Genomic DNA, 17,485 nt, shown 5'->3' with positions numbered 1-17,485 from the left:
GTAACTTTAATATTAACAAAAGCCTTACCAGCCGTCAAATCTACGGTTAACTAATTCATTAGTTGCATCATTCTAAATAAGGCTAACATGACGTAAAGCGAACACAACGTATAACGATCGATTTCGGTCGGTTAAAGTAATTGTTTTTCTAAACTTCCGAATGTATCAATGGCGACTAAAAATTGTGGTTACAGCTACATAAAATACGTTAATGACAATTACCATCGCTATCGTCATGTTATTTTTATAGTATAACGAGCTTTTGTCTGCGGCTTCGCTCGCGTTACGAAGTAATATTTTCATCCCCTATTTTATCCCCTTGGGGGTAGAATTGATCAGAATCCTTTCTTAGCGAATGCCTACGTCATAACATCTACCTGCATGCTAAATTTCAGCCCGAACCGTCCAGTGGTTTGGGCTGTGCGTTGATAGATCACTATGTCAGTCAGTCACCTTTGAGTTATATATATTTAGACTTTAACACAAACTGTAAACGAGCCTTCGGTGCAACCCACCCTAAGGCATTTTAAAGTACATTACGAGTGATTGTTGCTATCGATGCATTTTGGTTTTAACTGGTATTCCCGTAGACCCGAATGTCGTCAACGAATTACTGTCAGATGCTGCTGCTGTGCACGGGACTCCTCTTGGTATTAGGGATTTACGCTATAATCGGTAAAGATGGATAGAAATGCGGATTAGTGGACTTCACACTTCACACAGTTTGGAATTTGACAATTAAGGAAAGCAAAAATGATGTTATAAAGGTAGATAATATATTTTTATAAGTAAAGCAAAAATGAGAACAAATAACTGTACAAATTATAATAATAACAGCAGTGTTAGGCGCTGCTGTGTTCCGGTTTGAATTGTGTGGTAAGGGAGAATGACTTTTCCGAGGGGTTCCAGCTTAGTCCTCAGGGGTAGCGGCGCATCTGTGGTCGACCTCAGGTGGGAACATCTAATCCTATCTGGGCTTGATTACAGATGTCCATGGGCGGCAGTAGCCATTTACCATCAGGTGGACTGCATGCTCGTCTGCTACTCCTATATTATAAAAAAAAATGTAACTTTGAGAAACAACTTTGCGTGCAATTTGCGTTTCAATGCCGTTCCTAACTCTTCATTCAACATCGAATACTTAAGTACTGGCAATCGTTTAAGTTTTTCACACGTTTTGTAAAAGAATTAATTGTTTTCATTAGTTCCCTAATGAACGGACTTTGAAAGCCCGATTGAAATCCCTCGCTTTTACTAGCTCGTATTACTAGTATTTTACATTGTATTTTAATGTAATGCATTTGTTGTCCATACAATACAAACATACAAACCAATATGAATATGAAATTTGTATGAATCTATACAAATATATTGTGTGGAAATTGTTATCCAAATATGCCGTTGTTTATATAATTTATCATTCTTATAGTATGATTACATAGTATGACATGTTTAGTATATTTTTCGGATCTGTTTCACTAAACTTTAAATATTAACTTCAATATTATAAGAAGAAAAACAAAAAAATAAATAGAACTAAATTCGACATTAAAAAAAATTTCTTAAAAGCTTTTTATAGCACCAAAAAAGCTAACTATACAATTACTCGAATCCAGACCAGTAAGCTAAACACATAATTTACATGATAACTGATTACCGAAACTCTATACACATCAACAGCGTCTGCAAATGTGCAAAAAACATACAATTTATTTGCATGTTAACATATTTGAAAGTCGCAACATATTCCCAGGCTGTAGCGGCGACAGGAAACGTAATTACCGGTGCAAGAGGCCCGAGGGCTTACGGGACCTAGATATTTAATGCTTCGCTCTGTCAGCATCGTATAATCTCAGTTAGATAAGTTTAACATTAAGAATTTTTCGAAACACTTATGTATGGTTTACTTATGGTTTACTATTTGGTTTACTTATGGTTTTGGTTTTTGGGGAGTGGTTATAGCCTAGTGGTTGAGACGCGGCCTTTCAATCGAGTGGTCCGAGGTTCAAAACCCTTTGATTATTTCAAACGATTAAAGCAATCGTTAAGGAAACCATCGTGAAGAAACCTGCATGCTTTAAAGTTCTTTACAAAAAAGTTCTTAAAGGTATGTGAAGTCTACCAATTCGTACACCAGCGCGGTGGACTACGGCTTAATCCTTCTAATTCTGAGAAGAAAACCGTGCCCAGAAATGGAATAGTGACAGGTTGATGAAGATGATGAAAGATTTGGTTCCGACTAATATCAGAACGGTTTTGAAAATTCGTATTTAAATGTTATTAATTAAAGTAAAATCACATCATACTATCCGATCTCTTTATACCACATTTTTACAAAAACACTGTTAGATAACGCATATTTTAAATAAATTAGCTTCGAAATTCCAATTCAAAGTTCTAGTAGTTTTTCAAAAGCGATAACTCAATCAGCTAAGTGCCTGCAGTTTGCAGTAAGTCTACAGAAGGTGCAATAATGGAGCGGAGAATATATTTTAACAGCTAATACCGGATTTTCCTTCACTGATCCTTGCTAGTAAAGTAGTTTTAGTATTTTTAGTAGCTGTAGATTTATTTTGTCTAATAGATGGAAGTACTTAGCAAATTAGCGCAGCAATAGGTCACAGCTTCCCATGGATATTGTAAACGATTTTATGCGTAATAGGATGAGATGAGTAGTACCACAGTATAAGGATATACAGTATTTTATCTTCATACAAACGCACGAAACGCAAGCCACGCCTACTCGCCTCGAGGTAAGTAAACACTCGGTACACGCAGTGTCGTGAATGTGCCACGGTGACGAGCGGGTGATGTGACGGTTTTGTAAGATATTTTGTTGTTTCAAGAATAATATGGCGAAGAAAAGTTATAGATTATATTGTGTTGTTTTTGGTTGCTTCAATTCGTCAATAACACATCCAGATATAACATTTTTTAAACTGCCTGGAAACTCCGAAAGGTAAGACAATTACAATGATTTTTATGTTAATACTAGATACTTAATCTACTAGGTACTACTACTACTAAATTAGATTAGTTTTTAATTAACGAGGACGAGGAGGAGGACGACGCGCGACGTAAGTTAGATGCATACCTGTTTCTTTGCGCTCCGTAAAAATATTACATAAATAGCAGTATAAAGTAGCCGATCCGTGTTAATCTATATATCATCGGATAGTAAACAAGACGACCTAAGTGTTGGTACAATCAGTTTTTCGAAAACTCGTGTGTAATAAACAGTTTTTAGTGTTTTAAAATCAAAGTTATTAACTAACGGACACCGATAGCGAGTCGAGTGCAACAAATCCCAGCGCTTGCGGTGAGTCATCACTTGTTGCCGTGCTGCGTTGAGACGAGTAAGCGCACTTGCCACCGTGCTTCGTTTAGTACTCTATTTAGTGCAAGTATTATTATGTCGCAGGCGAAAATTAAATTTGGATGTTGTGAACGTTTGACATCTTCTCCAAATACACTAAGTTGCCAAACTTGCAAATACAAATATCATCTGAGCTGTATCAACATAAATAAGGCATTTGAAGGACCTTTCTGAAGAATATAAAGCGAAGTGGTCTTGCCCTCGCTGTCGTAGTAAGCTGCCGAAATCGGACAACACCAACACGCCAGCTAGAGCTTTAAATCAGCAATTAGTGGAACAAGACGAACGATTGCTAAATGTAAATTCTAGAAGGGGAGGCCAGACTGATAAAAGCTCAACGGCCGATGTACAATTGGAATCCGTTAGACTTATTGTTAGAGAAGAGTTAGAAAGTGTACTGCTAAGTTTTAAAAACCACTTATTGCACCAGTTTGATGAAAAAATTAAAGATCTCTTGAACAGCTTCAAACGAGTATCAGATTCCGTGTCAGATATTGAAAAGCAACAGGATATTATAAAAAGCGACTTGGAAACGACGTCATCTAAAATTGGTCAGTTAGAGTCTGAAAACACATCTCTACGATCGACAGTTACAGAGCTTACTTCCAGAATAGCACGCATGGAACAGCATTCTCGTGCTTGTAACATAGAAATACAGAACATCCCCGAACACAAGTCAGAAAATCTTGTAACTATTGCGAAACAAATTGCAAACATCACAAATTATAAATTGAACGAATCAGACATTCACGTGTGCACAAGAGTCGCTAAAATCAACAACGATACCCAACGTCCCCGGTCTGTTATTATAAAACTCAGCTCACCTAGAGTACGAGACGAATTTTTAGCAGCTGCCCTCAGATTTAATAAGAAAGCGAATAGTGTAACAGACAAACTTAACACAACTCATATTGGTATCAGCGGCGCCAAGAAGCCAGTCTTTGTTGTGGAGCATCTTTCACCCACTCAAAAAGCTATTCACGCAGCTGCACGAATCAAGGCGAAGGAGCTCAGCTATAAATTTGTCTGGGTAAAAGGGGGAAGAATCTTCATGCGGAAAACTGATACATCCGAATATAAATTAATTAAAAGTATACAAGAACTATCTCACCTAAATTAGTTTTATATCACGATTAACTGTTTTATTATTATTATTGTTAATTATTGTAGCGATTTTAATTTTTTTTTTTTATTTCTCTTCTACTTTTTCCTGTTTATGTTAACAAATCAAATAAAGATTTACTATCAAAATGTACGAGGGTTAAATTCAAACGCATTAGAGGTACGTCAAGAAATAATTAATAATGACTACGATATTTATATATTTACAGAGACATGGCTAAATAGTGGATGCTTTGATGCAGAACTCTTTGAAAATGACTATGTTATATACAGGCGGGATCGCGAGACTTCCACTTTATCTGATTCAGTGAGAGGGGGAGGTGTGCTGATAGCTGTATCTACCCAACTGGTATCAAAGCGAGAAACAGAATGGGAAAGCGAATGCGAGGATATTTGGGTAACAGTAACCACCGCATCTACTTCCACCCAATCAGGTAAGAGTCCAACAACCATAAGATTATGTGCAGTCTATTTGCCGCCACCTGTGACAAAAACCAGTCTTAAAATCTTTCTGGACAAAGCCAATCAAATATTGGAATCTTGTAATGATTACAGTTATACAATGATCGCTGGAGATTTTAACATGAGCGCAATAACTTGGCAACAGATCAACGCTGAACATCATAAAAGTGTAGTGCCATCTGAGTATATGAACCGTAATCTGTTGTGTAAATTTGTAGATTTTATAACGCTACATGAGCTGAAACAATTTAATACTGTTAGCAATAACCAAAATAAAATACTAGACCTAATTCTATGCAACCAAGAGGTCATAGAAATCACCGAGTGTCCAAATCCAATAAGAAAAATAGATAAATTTCATCCGGCTCTAGACATAAAAATGAATATAACAAAAGAAAGTAAAATAATGCCAAAGTGCTCTAGACCTAATTTTTATAAAGGAGATTATACAGCAATTAAGGAATATCTTAGCACTATATCTTGGGTTAACGAATTTAGGTTATGTGTTGATGTAAATGAAATGGTGACAAAATTCTATGATATCTTACAACAAGCAATTAGACTTCATGTTCCGATGACTGTTTCTAGAAGCAGCTCTTACCCGATCTGGTATTCATCGCATCTAATATATTTAATGAAACAAAAAAATAAATACCACAAAAAAATTAAAAAGTACAAAAACCCATTGGACGAAATAGAATTTGATTATTTAAGAAATGACTGCACCAGACTTATTAAAGAATGCTATAATAAATATATTGACGAAATAGAGAATACATTATTACAAAATCCTAAGAAGTTCTGGACATATGTAAAGAATCTGCGACGCAACTCTTCATCGATGCCAAGCAGTATGACATTAACCGACAACACGTCATCTGATATCGAAGTTATTTCGAACATGTTTGCGACTCATTTTTCGTCGGTATATGAAGAAGATAATGACGACGAGCAAAATACAAATCATGTTTTTGGGCTGTATAATGAAACTCAGAACATATTACCGGCATTTCATTTCACGTCCGAGGAAGTGAAAAGAAAGTTGAAAAAACTGGACATTCGAAAGGGTATGGGACCAGATAATATACACCCACTCCTTCTCGTAAACTGTGCCGACACTTTAGCTCATCCACTAACTATATTGTTTAACCGATCTCTTCAATCAAGCATATTTCCTGAAAAATGGAAAGAAGCAAGGGTAGTGCCATTGTTCAAAAACGGTAAGAGAGAATGTGTAACTAATTACAGACCAATATCCATAATATCAGCAGTATCAAAGTTATTTGAGTCAATGGTGCACACTGTCATGTATAATCACATCCAAAAGTACATTACAGCAAAACAACATGGCTTCATGATCAAGAGATCAACCATCACAAATTTGGCACTTTTTACATCAGACGTCAAAGAAGTTGTGGATCAAAATACACAAGCGGATGCAATCTATACCGATTTTTCTAAAGCGTTCGATAAAGTAAATCATGGCATTCTGATAAAAAAATTATATGCTTTTGGAATAACAGGTTCAGTTCTAGAATGGTGTAAATCTTACCTTAACAATCGCCTATCTAGAGTTGTAGTGCATGGTAAACAATCTCGAACTTTCTCGGCATCCTCTGGAGTTCCGCAAGGCTCCATATTGGGACCTCTATTCTTCAATGTTTTTATCAATGATATAACTAATGTAGTGAAACACAGCAAGGTCTATTTATTTGCAGATGATTTAAAATTATTAAAACCCATTTTAAATACTACGGACGCAATATACTTACAGGAAGATATAAATAATATTCACGACTGGTGCAATAAAAACAAAATGAATCTGAATAGCTCAAAATGTCATCATATAAAGTTCACCAGAAAAAGAAATAAGTTACAAACGACATATTACATAGCCAATAATAAACTTGAAGAGGTTTCTACTATACGCGATCTTGGTATACTTATTGACAGTAAACTCAGTTTTTCGAATCACATCGATAAGATTGCAACTGATGCATATAAAGCACTGGGTTTTATTCTGAGATGCACAAAAAGTTTTAAAAAACCAGCTGCTGTTATCCAGCTATACAATAGCTATGTGCGAAACAAGCTTGAATATGGTAGTATTGTATGGTGCCCTAATTATAATATATACGGAAATAGAATCGAACGGGTTCAAAAGAAATTTTCTCGTATCTTGACGTACCGTTTTAAAGTACCAAGAATTATAAAAACATATAAAGAGAGACTAAAATATTTTAATCTGCAGGAGTTATCAACACGACGAGCTCAATTAGATTTACTATTCTTGTATAAGTTGATAAATGGTGCTATCGATTGTCCGTCACTTTTAAAAAGATTGCAATACAACGTTCCCGCCAGGATACCCAGAAAACCATGCAGTTTATTCCACATTAAGCAGTTCAGGTCTAATCTCGGTCGTTATGCACCGATGGTCCGCGTGGCCCGTCTGTATAATAAACTAGCTACGAAGATCTTAGACCTCGATGTACACCACGATGGTTTCTCCACCTATTTAGCCAAGCTCAAAAAAGTTCCAAATTTTTGACGTACCTATATTTATTTTTATTTTAATGTTATTAGTTATAGCTACATAGTTTAATAGTTTAATAGTAATTTTAAGTATGTATATACATTCAACGCATGTTGTGATTACCTGTCATAGTAAGAACAGTTACCCAATAAGATAATAGATATGATTGTACTGTATATGATAGTCACTGCTGTATCTTATGTTGGTAGTCCCGAATAAATAAATAAATAAAATAAAAATTAATACATTTGATATTTTAAAAAAATACGTATGATTGTTGTAATTTTGGTTCAGTAGACAGGTGTCAGAGCTTGTTATTTGAGGTTATCCTTCTTCTGAATTAATAGAATAAAACTATTTCTTCGACCAATTTACAACTTTTATTATTCCCGCGCAAAATAAAACTCGAAACTGTTGATAAACGAAGGGCTTGCTTGCACAACGCACGCGTCGTATTTATTCGTCGTCGCGCGGCGCAACAAAGTCTGAGGGCGTGGCTTAGCGGCCTTTCGGCACCCGTTTGTTCGCGCGATATGCCGCCGAGGGACTATTCTGAATGAGGTAACATAAATATTAGAAAATGAGAATTGATCTTAATTTATTTAGATCAATATTTTATTATTGTTGTATTATTTTAAGATCGTCAAAAATAAGAAACTACCATTTGAAAGGTATTTTCTTGATAGGTTTGTTATTTATTTAAAGGTATTTTCTTGACACCTTTGTTTACATTTTGGACACCCAATTATGAATCGGAGTATAGATTATAATTAGAGATGCGCCGAATATTCGTTTGGTATTCGGTTTTCGGCGTATTCGGCATCTTTTTTGGTATTTGTATTCGGCCGAATTATTCGGTTTTGGTGCCGAATATATTCGGTTCGAGTAGGTATGTCTACTTTCGTGTATACACGACACGGTACATAACTAAAACACAAAACTTCTTATGTAAGATTTATGTTATATTTTAAGTCAAAGAAATCCTATGATAATTTAATAACATAAAGCAATTAAACTTCAAATCAACATTTATTTTGAAACCTTAAAAGAACATATTTGATAACCTTAAAAGAACATAAAGTGTAAATACTCTGAAGTTTTCATGGGATTTAACTTTTTTGCGCTTATCCCTAATTCTTTTTCCAAAATTAATGTAGCCTATGTTACTGTCTATAACATCAGCTAATTGCCAGTGAAAGTCCCATCAAAATCAGTACAGCCATTTTAAAGATTAGCCGGAACAAACCAAATTTGAAATATTTTTTTTTTTTCGTTATAAGTACCGTATATTTTATATTTTCCTTTTATGTTATATGGTCTTAGTAAAATGTTGTTATTTTGACATTACAAACAGACACTTAAATTTTAATTATTTGTATAGATTCTAAAGTTAGTATAGTTAACATTTATTTTAAACCTCAAATCAGTATTTCTTTTTACAACTTAAATCAAAGATTTAATGAACACAGGTAACTGGCAAATTGACAATAATGGACACTATAAAAGAAATATTAGAACCTGTTTACGCGGCAAAACAATGAATTGGTAAACCGAATCATTCGGCCGAATATCCAGTTCGGTGAAAGTTAAACCGAATAATATTCGGTATTCGGTTATTCGGTGAAACCACTATTCGGCGCATCTCTAATTAAAATTATTATTAAATATTGTATTAAATATTTAAACTAAATTTTGCATAATTAATGTTAATTTATAAGCTATCATGTCGAACATATTTCATATTTTATTGTTGTAACTGTCAAGTACCCAATTATAAGAATAGTTTTTATTACGTAATATATACATATTAAAAAACATAACATGCATTTTCATTCAACACTTTCTATATAATTAACTATAGCATTCATTTGTTTAAATAAAAAAATACAACATTTACAATCAAAAAATTAAAAAGAAAGTCAAGTATGCAGATGTAATTAAAAAACTGTAGGCAGGCAGCCCTAACGCGTTACCGTGCCCAGCGCAACCGTAGGTATCTAATTCAAGGACAGGGCCGAGTTAAATTACTGTATATCCTTATACTGTGGTAGTACTATCTGAAATCGATCACCGAAGCGTTTCTACTCCTGTTAAAATAAAATGAAGATAAAATGCGTCGAAAAGGTCAAACCACACCACACTTACGTCAAAAACAAGAACGTAGTAGAATGCTATATGGCTGCACTAAAAATAATTTTATTTTAATTTTTTTTTTTAATAATTGAAATAATAATCAAGGATGCAATCCATCTAATGCTTTGTGTTAACTGCCGTCTATTGGAATGTGTAATTAACTTCATATAGAACAGGAATCAACCTTAAACTAATCCCTAATGCGTTGCCACTCGAAAGCACTAAGATGCCCATTACGTAGGTCAGTTCAGTTGTCCTTGTAGTTCCGGGAATAGAATAGGGCTACGGTATCCCCTGCCTGTCGTAGGAGGCGATTAAAAGGGGCATTCCGGGGTTGCGGGCGGCAAGAGTGGGAGCTCGAATCGTCCAGCAAGCGACCCCGTGAAGGACGGCGGTATGTGTGGTCGCATACCGTCAAAAACACTTCATGGTGTGGGGGGAGCGAAAACTGAAGGTCAGTTCAGTTAGTCATTTAGTCTTTTATGGACTTTAAAAGTTTATTTTTTACAAACAATATAAATAAAACGAAATAAAAATCCTTTTTATGATGACCTTAGATTGTCAGCACTAATAACTCAGACGCCGCAAACTTCGGTAAGTACAAAGTTTAAACTTAAGTATTTAACCAGCAAATTAATTATTTTGTGTCCGTACTCATTATTAACCAAGTTCCGGCGTTGAAAAGGTCATAACCGGGTTTAAGGAGTTTAAGACATTAAAGATAAGGCGTTATAACAGAAGATTTGAGATTTTGTACAAAATTTTCTTTTAACAAAGAATTGTTTTCCCGAGGTGGAACAGTACAATTGTTTTAGCGGTAAAAGAAATTTGCATGAAATTAGACAATCAGCGTGCAGTCGGAAAAAGTGTTATTTATTTATTTTTTAAGGAACGTCGATATAACATTTTTTTATTGAAATAGCAAACTTGCATGCAGTCCGCCTGTAAGTGGCTACTGCCGTCCATGGCCACCTGGTATCAGCTCAAGATAAAGTTACTTTCCTACTTGAGATCGGCCAAGATCAAACCACAGCGGGTTCTAACAATTACGCATGACTGTTTACCACATTTTTTTTAAAATATATGAGTAGCAGACGAGCATACAGTCCACCTGATAGTAAGTGGCTACTGCCGCCCATGGACAACTGTAATCAACCCCAGATAGGATTAGATATTGATACCGCCGGAGCCGAACCACAAAGGGTTCTACCACCTTCAAAATATCCGCCACGTATATAACTAAATAACAAAAAACCGAATGGATGCCTTAATAAACCAACTCTATAACTCGCAATAGAGATTCTACATATCTAAAGATTAGCAAGACTAGTTAATTACTCGAGTTTCCTTGACCTTAGAGCAGTTACTGCTTCAGTAGCTCTAGTTGTTCTGCGGTGAAGTTATTTAGAGTTTGATGGTAATCTGCAAACTTGTGTAGCAGTAAACCAACTCCACCATTTGGAAATAAACAAAACACATTACTTATCTAAGTTTATACTGTTTATAGATGCTCCACGAAATGCTAGCGGGAATTCTCGTGTTGTGATTGCTAGAATATTGTACTTGTTATAACAAGTATTTATTTAACTTGCTGTGTTAGTTTGTATGGATGTGAGGGTCAAATCTTGCAGCTGTTTTTTATATAATATAGGAGTAGCAGACGAACATGCAGTCCACCTGATGGTAAGTGGCTACTGTCGCCCATGGACATCTGTAATCAACCCCAGATAGGATTAAATATTCCTATCTGAAGTCGGCCACAGATGCGCCGCTACCCTTGAGGACTAAGTTGGAACACCTCGGAAAAGTATGTCCCCTTACCACACCCTTCAAACCGGAACACAGCAGCGCCTAACACTGCTGTTATTAGGCAGATATAGGTGTGGCGGTGATGCCGCCGGAGTCGAACCACAAAAGTTTCTACCATCTTCAGATTATAAACCAGTTAACCCTAACCGATTAAAGCTGAAATTTTGCATATATTTATTATGTTGGTTATGTATAACAAAGTATGATTAGTTTAGTGACATCATTTTTATTCCAATATGGCGGATGCCCTACTATGGATTCCATATCAAATGAAAGTCTTATTTAAGAAGAGTACCAAAACAAAAATGATGTTACTAAAAAGCTTATTTTTTAAAACTTTCTTATATAGTTTTTTTTTATGGTAACATAATGTCCGCTCGTTAATGACTCGGTCTCCACATAGCTGACGAAGGCCTGGAGAACTAGTTAGTGGCCTCTGATGCGGTCTAACGTACCAAAGCACGGAAGTATTTGGTGCGCGCATTTAGCCACTTGCGGTCACCCATCCAACTTTTACCGACTTTGCTTAACTTGGTTAATTGAAAATCACGGTCAATCCAGAAAATATCGAGGATCTATATACATATGTACAGATATTTCTAAGATAGATATAACCCAGTAACTATCAGATATTTTTTCCCATCGCTTGATTAAAAATCTTACAGAGGGCACATTATATGAATATGATAGCTTTTCTACTTAGAATATGTAAAGGATTATTTCTATACAACAAAAACATTTCGCCGAAACACAATTTATTATCTACGAAACAAATTCAACATGCAAAAACCAACCACACTCTAAGGCCATAAAGTTTAATCTCGCGACATTGATTTACGGGATAGTGCAGGGATGCTGAGCTCTGTTACCGTAACCGAAACTATCGGATATCCGAAGTAAAAATATATCCGAAAACGCGAAATTCGATATATAAGTTTCGAATACTTTCGGACAAGGGCGTCTAATGCCCATTTAACAATTTCTTCATACGAGTACCAAAATTAAGTCAATTTTGATCTTTGATAGGTAAAAATTGAATATATTGATTATTATCACGGGCTTAAATTGTGTACACAGAGACACTAGAAGAGACACTTACTCGTATATGAAAATTTGTTGCCCGACCAAGCAGACGTTATACAATTACTTTACAGATAAAATTCAATAATTATCTTTTTTTCCTTTACCTTATCATTTTCTTTAAAATCTTATATCCGTTACCGAAACTATCTAACCCGAAATAATTCCATATCTGTTACCGTATCTGAAAACGATATAATATTTTTAATAAATCCGCGTCCATATCAAACACATATATAACATCCCTAGTATAATTTGCCCCACAAATAAAAATAAGCCTCATATCTGACACATACAGAACAATTTAGCTTGCCCACAAAATTAAGGGTGGATCAAGTAATGAAAATGGATTGTAAAGGATTTTAGTAAAGTTGAATTTCATCATAAACTTTTCATAATCCCATTGCTGGACATGTTTGTACGGGTCTCCTCTCAGAATGAGAAGGTTTAAGTGATATGCGACTGGCCAAGTGCAGATTGGTATAATTCTCAAACCTTTGGGAACTTTATTAAAAGTCTGAGGCATATACATTTCCTCACGGTGCTGTTAACTTGTCACGAAATTTCTAAGAATTAGATTTGCGGGATTTGAATCCCGAATTCTTTATTCGAACAACCAAATTATCACGACTCTTATTTATATTACTAAGGTATCATTATTATACAGCGTGGTAGAGTATGGCTTAAATACCTCTCACTTTGAAAGGATACCCATGCCCAGCAGTGGGAAAATAACAGGTTGACGACAACTACACTATCGCTATTCTTATTCATACTTGTACTACTATGACTATTCTTATTCATATCACTACGCTATCACGTCTCTTATTCACAGCACTAAGCTATCACTGCCGCTGTGGAGTTTAATCTGTAGATATATTTAGAGATCTACGTACGGACTGTACCGACATGTCCGTCGGTCAACCGCGGAATTCATTGCGGTGTTGTCATATTAGGCTGTTGACGGCGCTTCGTGCAATGTATTGGCTATATGTCACTTTGCGAGGTGATTGGAATGGGACTTATCTATCCTAATTTAACCTAAAAATGATCGTTGAGGACGTCGACTATGAATAAATTTTAAATGTCTTTGGTAGGCAAAAGTTTTAGATCAAACTTAGGTATGAAGGTTATTGTATAAGATGAGATGATCTATGTCATCTTTATTTTTATAATTGACTAGCTGACCCGGCAAACGTTGTGTTGCCATGTAAATAAAAAATGTTAAGGATGAACAACCCTTATCACTTAGTGGAATAAAAAATAAATAGAGGCTGTTGGGAAAAACTATCATTAAAATAGATTCTTATTTAATATTTGAAACTGCGATGGTAGCGAAGTCTGTCGAATCCAATGTGAAACATTCCAAAATCAACAACTACTTACTAATTAAAAATTAATTTAAAAAAACCTTTTCCCACGGACTAAATTGTGAATCTAAACCATTACACGTACATACACATACACACGCACATAAGAAATATATATATATAAAGATTTTATTGTTAAATATCATTAGACTGTGATTAACGAAATATTTGGAATGTATTTCAAAGTAATGTTATGAAAAAGTAAGCTACTTACTTTGCAAAACCCATAATTTTACGAGCCAAGCTCCATATTTTTTCTTAAAATCAAAAGAAAAACATATCTAGCAGAGTTATAATAAATTTATTTAAATCATCGCCTCAGAATATACATCTAAAAGCAAGTGACCTCAGTTGAAGTGAGAATCCATTATAAAAATGAGAAAATATAACAAAGGAGTTCAACGGATGAGATCACGAAATCTGAATGAGGACCTTTCAACCTTTGCGTAATAATAAAATAAGATTTACAAAAGAAGACATAAAACCACTAGACCTGAATTATACGAAACTAAATTTCGCACTACATTCCGAAGCTGAGGTCGACCGCAATAAAACCAATGAAGAGACTTCACACGCAAAATGTCCGAAAAATGTAACAACGGCCGAGGTATCTTTCGACAAATATAATTTTATTAGGAATATTTTATGACACGACCGAATTCATGAGTCTCCTAAAAGTTTTACGGCGTTTCCTTGTATCGGACCTGGACAAGGAACATAAACCCTGTCATGCGTGGACTTAGCACAAAAAAACGCGTATAAAGCTTATTTTATTGTTAATGTCTTATTTTCGGATATAGGCGGCGTTTTTTTCATCGAATTTTCCCTTACAATACAGAACGGTTGTCAAGTGGAGAAAGATTGGATTCCAATCACAAGAGTAAGTAAGATTGAGGAATTGAATTTCGGTACTTGAGCATTTGATAGGATAGAAAAGAAATGGGAATTTATTGTTGTACACAGAGCACACTTATTGCTTTAATCGAGAACTTTTTCTTGAGTGATCAGCCAATAATCGGAATAAAAAGCAAGGTTAAGGAATCAGTTGAAATTGAATTACATCACATGAAACATAAATTCTTATATACTCCAATAACTCGACAACCAACACAATGATTTTATAAATAAAATTGTAGTGTAAATATAATAGTTTTTATCAGCCAGCTAACACAATTAGAAGACAAACTGCTTGACGATGTTATCGGTACATGAAGCCAATAAGGCTTGATTATGCAATGAAACCTCAAAGGTCAACAATATTAAATATTTCTTAGACATCGTCAATTTGTTTTTATGTTAAAATACTGAAAGTTCCTTTTTGTTTTATTGTAGGACCAGTGATTGACAACGAGAAACGGCTAAGCAGCCATTTAATATAATCGTTTGAGCTTTGTAGGTAAATCTAATCAGAAATTCAAAACACGAAGTATCTTTGATGTTAATAATTCCGTTCGAAATCTTTCAACTTTGACTTCCGTCATAATGAATAAACCGTCAAAGTGTCAGTTTGTTCTCCACAGAATATTCGTTACGTTAAACAAAACAAATATAGCACTCAAAATTTTCAACATCAAAAATTATGTCAGCAGGGATACGGTTACACACTTTGGCAGTTTATCTCAATTTCCAGTTCCATCCAGTGTTATTTAGCTCGAAATTTGTGATATAAATTTCAATACACAGTCGAATTTAGCCTAGAAAGCAACGGAATGGTGATGAGTTTCAGTGAGGCAGCTTATCCCGAGAGAAGCCAGAAATGGCTGGTAGATATCAATATTTGTCACTAGGAGCGCTATGACGGCGTGTATAATTCCAGTAGAACTTTTGAATTTCTGACAAATTGGAACATCGAAAAAGGTGCCATGTGCACCGTATTTTACCAGTTATTAAATTCATGCAATTTATGACCTGAAAAATTATTACACCGAGGAAGCATTATAATCTATTTCTTCCTTATAGTGTCCTGCATACAAGTACCTATGATTGGATTCGTTTAGAACTTTTGTTCTATTAAGAATTTATTAAAAATATCCATGGATGTATCGTTGTATACTGGTTCTGATACTTAAATAAATGTATTCACTATACTCTAAACTAGTTGTCCAATGATTCACCTCTACCTGAATTCAACGTTGGAACTTAGACGTGCTATTTTCAAAACACTTAAGTATTTCAAATCCAAGTGACACTTTTGGAATCGTCAGTTTGTTTGTAACCGAGTTAGTGTTCCAAACAGTAGGCTAAGTTGGAAAGCGGCTGCGGTCAGACCACGTTGGAATCTGAGAGGATTCCAACTTGCTACTTCGTCCGCTTCCAGAATCTTATTACTAGAGTGTCTGTGCTCCACTTAAAAGTTATAGGCTGATAAATTTACTTTGGCAACTGTTGTTTTCTTAGTTGTTGATACACCCGGTCTTAGCTAGTCTCTTCAATATAAAATGTTTAAGAATCGTGCCAAGAAAAGAAAAGACAATATATTTAAAATTTTGGAAAAGGTTTCTTTAAAATAAAATCAAGTCAGCATGATACATAAACAGATTCATTTTAAATATCACTGCTTTAAATAAAAGCAGAAATAATTAGCTAATACAAATAAAAAGTTACTTACTAAAAGTACATTAACAGAACTCGATTTAAAGATTAACTGGAATCTCTTTATCCCAGTATAATTGGTCTGCAATAGGCTTTTTAATGTTTTTCTACAGTACCTTAGTACGGATTAAACTAAAATAAATTGGAATGTGTTTTATATTTATATTCCAGGCGCATTTTATTTAACTGATTCTATAAGTAACATTATTAGTGATATTTTCATTGTTTCATAAGTAGCAAATATAAATAAAGATAACATAAATCTACGACTCACCAAGTAATATACTCCAAACGGCATGACCACCACTGCCACTAGCAGGTCAGCCACCGCTAAGCTCACTATGAAGTAGTTTGTCACCGTTTGTAGCGTCCTTTCCCTCACAACACTCATTATCACTAACACATTCCCGAAAAGTGTAAAAAATGGAAATATCAACAACAATAACGCCCACAGATTATATTCCGGCATTGGATCAGATCGGACAAAGCACGATATGTTAAATGTCCCGTTAAAAGTACAATTTGTGTAAACATCGTTCAATATGTCTAGGGTATCGTTGTGACCACTAAACACGTCATGACTAGCGTTGCCGTAGAAGTAATCACTGAAATCTTCGACCAGCATCATGAAATCACTTTCTTTTGTACCATTCCTTATATCCTTATATATATCTTTTTTATCTTTTGTATTTAATTCATCTGCTATGTTATCAGGTGGTCTTTTTGATGGGTATAGATGTATGGAACTGTATGTGGTATTGTGATTGTATGACACTTTGGTTGTGTTCTCCATTCTTCTATCTACCTGATTTGGAATCATTTTTGGTTTAATCAATTTTGTGATTTGGTTTCATTTCTTTTGAAACGCCTTGATTCTTGGCATTCCTTCATCAGCTTCATTTCTCTTGTTTCCATGTCTGAAACAAATAATTTCCATTATATTATGCACTAACTAGTAAACAATTAGCCTATACATAGCCTATTATTTCGTAGTTTCATGTAATT

The 17,485-nt window shown here is 34.9% G+C and overlaps 2 protein-coding genes across 2 annotated transcripts in view; one reads left to right on the top strand and one right to left on the bottom strand.

The window, feature by feature from the left end:
• Positions 1–17,273, bottom strand: part of LOC140757137 (dopamine D2-like receptor) — a 135,648-nt gene extending 118,375 nt beyond the window's left edge. Inside the window, exon 1 of the mRNA XM_073092676.1 lies at positions 16,755–17,273. Within this exon, the coding sequence (XP_072948777.1) occupies positions 16,755–17,273 (519 nt within the window). The remainder of the gene's footprint in view (positions 1–16,754) is intronic.
• Positions 597–7,084, top strand: LOC140757763 (uncharacterized). The gene is made up of 2 exons (XM_073093640.1): positions 597–650; positions 3,540–7,084. The coding sequence occupies exons 1-2, from the start codon at positions 597–599 to the stop codon at positions 4,494–4,496; spliced, it is 1,011 nt and encodes a 336-aa protein (XP_072949741.1). The 3' UTR covers positions 4,497–7,084.
• Positions 17,274–17,485: the final 212 nt, after the last annotated feature.

The sequence above is a fragment of the Epargyreus clarus genome, unplaced genomic scaffold, assembly GCF_041222505.1.
Source record: "Epargyreus clarus isolate Ecla_fem2 unplaced genomic scaffold, WU_Ecla_fem_2.2 ptg000001l, whole genome shotgun sequence".
NCBI classification, from domain to species: Eukaryota; Metazoa; Arthropoda; class Insecta; order Lepidoptera; family Hesperiidae; genus Epargyreus; species Epargyreus clarus.
Note: the sequence above shows the minus strand (reverse complement) of the source record. Positions and strands in the feature narration are given on the sequence as shown.

Coding starts and splice junctions, on each gene's coding strand:
- LOC140757763 (XM_073093640.1), top strand. CDS start 597: ATGTCGTCAACGAATTACTGTCAGATGCTGCTGCTGTGCACGGGACTC. Junction 651..3,539: donor TGTGCACGGGACTCCTCTTG/GTATTAGGGATT, acceptor AGGCATTTGAAG/GACCTTTCTGAAGAATATAA.